Here is a 6231-nt window from a genome sequence, read left to right on the forward strand (position 1 = left end):
TCCTTCTGCAAGTGTTTCTGACCCCCGGCACACACAAGCCAGGTTTCACCCTCTGTGGAGTTGCAGCTACTGGAGCAACTACTGTCATGGTGTGAGACAAGGGTGCAATGCAGCAAACTGTCCCACCCACCTACCCACCCTGGTTGGAGGAGTCTGCATGCTGCATGGCCCTCCACAGCCCGAGGTACGGCAGAGAGGAGCCATGTGGGGCACAGACCTCCCTCCTTTGGTGCCCTGTGGCACTTGACTGACCAGATAGGATCGAATGGCAGGCCAGATAAGGCCCGCAGGCCATTTTTTCCCTTCCCTGCTCTATTGTATTGTCACATCATCCTTTCCCATCCTTAGCCAAAGAAGGGAGCAACCTGAACCCAGAGCTTCACTCAGAGGATAATGGCCTTGGTCTTCCTGCTTTCAACCCCTCATATACAATTGCTGGAATCCAGAACAGCTCCAGGCAGTGCAGGGCTGCTGGGGAGCGGGAGGAATGGGCTCCACTTCCCGGCATGGTTGAACTGTTAACTCTTGACACGCAAGTTCTCTTCTCGAACCCAGCACAGGAAACTCTGGTTCTGTCTGGGACAGGAGTATTGGCTCTGTTTCTATCCCTAAACACAAACAGGTCAGTCCCGATCTTTTCTCAAGGGCACGCTGGGATCTCTTGAGGCTGCAGCATGTCCTCCCTCTGGGACCCAGTCTCCCCAGGTGTGGATGACTTACTCCTCTGCAACCTGTGGAAACCAGCAAGGGCGCTTTCCCTTAGTCAGGCAAGAACCCCAGGTCCAGCCCCCCTGGTTCCTGCTAAGACCTGTCATAATCCCTGTTTCCCAAGGGAAAGCTCTTGCTCATTCTGTGTCTGGGTGCTTGGATAGGTAATTTTGCAGGGCATGAAGCTACTGCCATTTTCAGCAGCAGGGACTGAAGTGACAGGGAAAGGATGAAAACAAGGGGAGGCCACATTTATATAGTTACTCAGGCCCATATTGTTCCAAAATCTTACATGGGATTACAGAAGCAGGGGGAGCCTTCTAAAGGAGTTTGGTCTGACCTGATAGGAATGAATCAGCAGTAGCATAACCAGAGAAGGGGCAGAGGACACCAGCCCTGGGTGAGTGCAAATCTCACAGCAGACTGATTTATTGCAGCAAATAATCTGCAATTTCCAGGAGATCTACTTACTAGCCCAGCACAGGCAACAGCTGCTGGACAGGGGAGCCCCCTCTCAGAGACCTCCATAGGAGTCTACTATTTTTAAGGGCTTCAGCCCAGTGTTGCTGTCCTCACTGCTCCATTGGGCTTCACCACCATCATTCTCTCAACCACTATCAAGTCTTTGCTGTTGCTTGTCACTGTTCTTCACTGCTGCTCTGCCACTGTTACTCATCTTCTCTTCATCACTGCTACAAGATGCTCAACACAGCCACTGCTTCACTGGTTGCATAGATTTTTCACAGACCACTGAAATGCAGCTTATATGGTGTGGATGCTCTTTTAGGGGAGAGTTCATAGTATATGGGATCATGACTGAGTCCTTGCAGGCCTAGGGATATGCTCCTGGATGAAGTCTCTGTCCTATCTCCTTCCCAATGGAAGGATCAGTGGAATACAAACCCCAGCCTGATCTTTACCACTGTAACGGAAATCTGCTGGATGGAGTCATCTTTCGCAACTGGCCTTGCCCTGGGCTCACTCCCCCAGCACCCTGAAGCTCTGGTACAGACGATCAATGACCTCAAGCACACAGAGCCCACTTCATTTATCCACCCATTTTCAAAACTGACTGACTGACATCAACCCTGCATGTCCAAGGGTGCCAGGGATTGCTTGCTTTCAGCTCTGCCCCACTCCCCCATTCTTGTTTGCATGAAACAAATCTAGAAGCAGTGAGACTGCACTAGAGACACTCCTCCACCTCTTCCTCCCCCTACCCCGCACATGACTGCTCTAGAGGTTTGCCTGCATCATTCATGGGGGCCATCCCTGGGATGGATTCACTGCGGCTTTTCTATGTTTGAAGCCTGTGAGCAGGAACTGGTGGGCAGGTTATGTCCTAGGGCGCTGTCCTGAGAACACGGAGTTGACATACCCACCATGTTTTAACCACCCAAACGCCGTATTAATGATATTTTAATAACACTCCTCAAACCATTACATATAGATACATAAATTGAATGTAGAGGAGACCAAAACCCTCTAGCCAAGCTTGCACAACTGATTATGAGATCTACAAGGAGGAAGAAAATTCACTCTGTCAGTTTAAATAGTGGTGGCATGAGACCCCAAACCCTTTACTTCCTGTGACACATTTTCCCATTCTCCTGACCCTGCCCACTGATGTCCTCTCTCCCAACCTCACCTTCATTCCCAGTCAAATCCTCCTTCATTCCAGTTTTGATGTCTCCTAGGAGGAAAGCCAGGCTTCTGTAAGGCATGGCCAGAGGTCATCGAGGAAAAATCCACAGCACCGAACCCAGAAATCCAACTCTCAGTCATGCCTCTACAAATGTCTTCTCTAGGCTGTTGATTGGCTGCTCTGCATGCCTCTATAGGAAAAAAAATAGCATACAACATGTAACATATAGCCCCCTATACCTTTATTTCTCTGTCAAGAAGCCCAGAACAACACAGATAATGTTTTCGTTGCACTGAATATGAAGAGGCTGGCTACTGAAGAAGGAGGCATTTTTTCAGTGGAAGAAAATGTGAAAGTAAAGATGGGATTTCTGTGGGGATGGTCATAAAATTCAACTATCCGTGCATCAAAATCCAGATAAACTCAAATTTTACTAGGATGATTATTTATGCTCAGTTGGGTTTTAGGAGGTGTGAGAGCCCAGCATTGACCGAATTCCCACTGCAAAGCCCATATGCCATCTGGTGTGAGGCTCATCCCTCCCTCATATATCTCTTTGACAGTGCCCAGAATCCATTTACTTCTGTTTCTCACAGCCACCTCCCCTTTAATGTCTCCTTGAGGTGAACCCTGCAGAGTTCAGCCTGCCAGGAGTTGAATGCTATTGGCTGAAACACATGCCAGTGTGAAATGGGAATTTGCTCAGGATCCAGACACGTTGCAAGGCGGGAAAGAGACAGACAGATAGATAGATAGATAGATAGATAGATAGATAGATAGATAGTTTTAGGGCTTGTCTTCACTGTAGAGGTAATTTGGGCTCTTAGGGATAAATCGTTTCTCACAGCTAAGTGGGTGAATGCATAACCAGAGTTTTTTGGCACTTCCTCACAGTTTGCAGTTCAGCTCCGCATGTGCAAGCCCACACAGACCAAACAGCATGCTTAGTAGGGCGGTGCTCTAGCTGGGCAACTGCCCATTGAAATAGGCTCACTCAGGTATACATATAAGTCCAGGTAAATCTTAACATCTTAAAATGCAGAAAAGCTGTGACTCCTGGGCATTAGACACCACAGGAGGAAGGCCTTTTACTTTTTAGCTCAACAGCCTGATAGAGCAACTCTCCAGGCAATGGTAGACCTAGGTTTTAGGTCCCACTCGCCTAGAAGGGGGTTGAACCTATAGCTTCTGTGTCCCTACAAAGTGGTTTAATCCTTAGACAACATATTAGGCATTGACCAGACTGCTCTCCAGCCCACCACCTGAGGCAGGCCCGTTGGGCATCCAAAAGAGGAAGTTATATAGTGTGTGATGGCCAGAACCAGAGGGATTAATAAGCAATAAATATGTGCTTCTTGGAGGCATTTGGTATTTTGCCTAAACAGGTAATATTAGCTAATATAAAGCTTGTAAGTTCATAACCCGCAAATGTAACTTGTTTGTCATAAGTTTAACCAAAATGATACATTAACTGTTCGTGGAACTGACTAGCGAAGGTGAAGCTGTAGCTGCAAGATTAGCTGACCTAACGGTTTTTGCTCAGGGTTCAGCCTTGATGATAAAACTGGATCCAATCGCCTGGCACACCCAACACATTCCAGGAAAGCAAATCCCAAGAAAGCATATTGAGAGAAACCTAAAAGGGGTTGGGCTTAGACAGAGCAATGTCAATTTCAAACCTAAAGGTACTGCATTGTAATTTGCTTATTGGATAAACCTGGGTCTGGGTAGTAACCTTTTATGATACTTTTTAACGCCTTTCAATCCCATAAGGAAACAGCTATAGGGTAACATTGTGAGTGGCTCTAAAACCAACAGATTAGCATAAGACTAGGTAGAAAAAGTGCATGCATCAGGTGACCAGCAGGAAGGAGGGAACAGAACGGTCATTTCTGTTCCATGCCCAGACCCCGGACTCCCGGTGTGAGTGAGGATCGGATCCTGATCAAGCCATCTTCCCCGATAATCCCTCCAACAGTGTTGCTTGGGGACGCCTGACTTCGCTGGAATCACCTGGCATGCACCTGGCATTGAGGGACTATCGATAAGTTGCCAACCTGTGTTTGTCTATTTGTTGTTTTAAACAGCCCAGTGGCTGATATCCTCGCAGTGCCCAGTTGGCCTGCGACAGATTGATCCATCTATCTGTTGTTATCATCTGTTGCTATTATTTACTATCAGCTCTTTAATACTGCATTATCTGTTTATCGCATTTATCTTTCTGTTAACTGTTGTATGTGTGTAAGCTATAATAAATTTGCCTTTGCTTTACTCCCAACTCTGCCTCCTCCATCCCAAACCAAACAGCCCACTGGCTGATACAGTTGCAGCACCCAGTAAGCCTACAACTAAATTGATACACTCACAGTGCCCAGCTGGCCTGTGACAAAATTGGCGCCACAACAGGATCGAGGATGGAAGACAAGCTAGAAGATATCTCTGAATGGGAGTGAACCCTTGCTTCCCATGGGGCAGAAATCTTCCCAGTACTTTTTATCTAGTGAGTAGCAAATGCAAGGTGCACTGAGCCAGCTTCAAACAGGGGGGATGGAAAAGGCTTTAGGCAAGGCCCAAACTATAACCTGCTGGTTAAGGCATTTGGCTAGGAAGTGATAGATGTGCATAGTAAGTGGCAGATGTGCATACAAGCCTGCTTTGTGGCTAGAACCTGGATCTTCCAATCCCTGGGTACATGGCCTAAGTACCAGGCTATTGGGCTAAAATATATAGGACACTTATACACATGCAGTGAGGTTGCTCTGATGCAAGTCAAAACAGACTCAGTTAATCAAGTCTGTGATTACCATGCTCCAGCAGACTCCAGTGTCACGTGTATTAGTATTCCTGCAATGAAAAATGGTGGCGGGGGTGCTTTAACTAAAACACAATCAAAGAGCTTTAGACAAAGCACCTCTGCCACCATTTTTCAGCCTAGAGACGCTGATACGTGTGATGTTCCAGACGCTTTAATTACAGCAGTTCTTGGAGCTGCTCTAATTAAAACACCCCTCCTCCAGTCCAGGAGCACATGTATAAATAGAGGCTCTCCTCTTCCTCCTATATTTTACTTCTGGTTCATATATGCTCAGGGCAATTCTGTTTTGCCACAGGGTGAAACAGAAACCTGTCTGTGTATTAGGTGCCAAAAATAGCAATTATATGGCTGTGTACAAGTTATTTACAAGTGAAATAGAAATAAGCCCTTATTCAGCTATTGCCCCCGATGCCCTCTGCTATTCTCATTCAAAAGTCCCCTCACCTCTGTTAGGATTGGGCTCATGAAAGAGCTTTAGCATCAGTAGTGTAGATAGAAATGGAGGTTTGGGTGGACCTCAGCTTCCAGTGGAGAGTTAGGAAAGAACTGCACTACCCTCCGTGTGCCTAACAGAATCCTGCATCTCTCTGACTTCCCAGCAGTGCTATCATCAACCCACAGGTTACATCATTCAGGCCCTTCTCCATTACTCCTTTTGAGGCTGAGCTATTGTATCTTGTATCTAATAATCATTACAAAGCTTAGCTTTTTAAAGTTAATCTCATGTTTTCTGGGGCCTCCCTCACTATTTGAGTATCTGTACTATGCAGGAGACCCAATGAGATGACTGAATAGTCACTTGTGGCCTTAAACTCATGCAGAAATGAATCTGTTTTGGCGACATTCTTTCTCGTGGAACTCAGAAGCTGCTTCTAAAAAAAATGGGTCATAGTGCTTTTCATCACAATAATTCCTTTGTTCCCTCTTCCTGAAGAAAATATAATTGTAAAAACTTACCATTGCTTGTTGGAGGAGACAAGGACTGTGAAGGGAAACATCTAATTCCCTCTCTCAGCTCAAAGGGAAGAGTTTCTTGAGGAAGAAGAGATTAGTGAAAAATATG

At 46.3% G+C, this 6231-nt stretch overlaps 1 protein-coding gene across 2 annotated transcripts in view; it reads right to left on the reverse strand.

Moving 5' to 3' along the window:
- Positions 1-2115: 2115 nt before the first annotated feature.
- Positions 2116-6231, reverse strand: part of LOC102382696 (zinc finger protein RFP-like) — a 14352-nt gene continuing 10236 nt past the window's right edge. Inside the window, exons 6-8 of one of the 2 annotated variants that reach the window (XM_006037597.3) lie at positions 6126-6200; positions 2357-2543; positions 2116-2224 (exon numbers count right to left, since the gene is read on the reverse strand). In XM_006037597.3, the coding sequence (XP_006037659.1) occupies positions 2359-2543; positions 6126-6200 (260 nt within the window). In that variant the 3' untranslated portion in view covers positions 2116-2224; positions 2357-2358. Of the gene's footprint in view, positions 2225-2244; positions 2544-6125; positions 6201-6231 lie in introns of those variants that run through there. The other variant, XM_014526750.2, reaches the window with a different exon arrangement.

Source organism: Alligator sinensis, unplaced genomic scaffold (assembly GCF_000455745.1).
Source record: "Alligator sinensis unplaced genomic scaffold, ASM45574v1 scaffold1045_1, whole genome shotgun sequence".
NCBI classification, from domain to species: domain Eukaryota; kingdom Metazoa; phylum Chordata; order Crocodylia; family Alligatoridae; genus Alligator; species Alligator sinensis.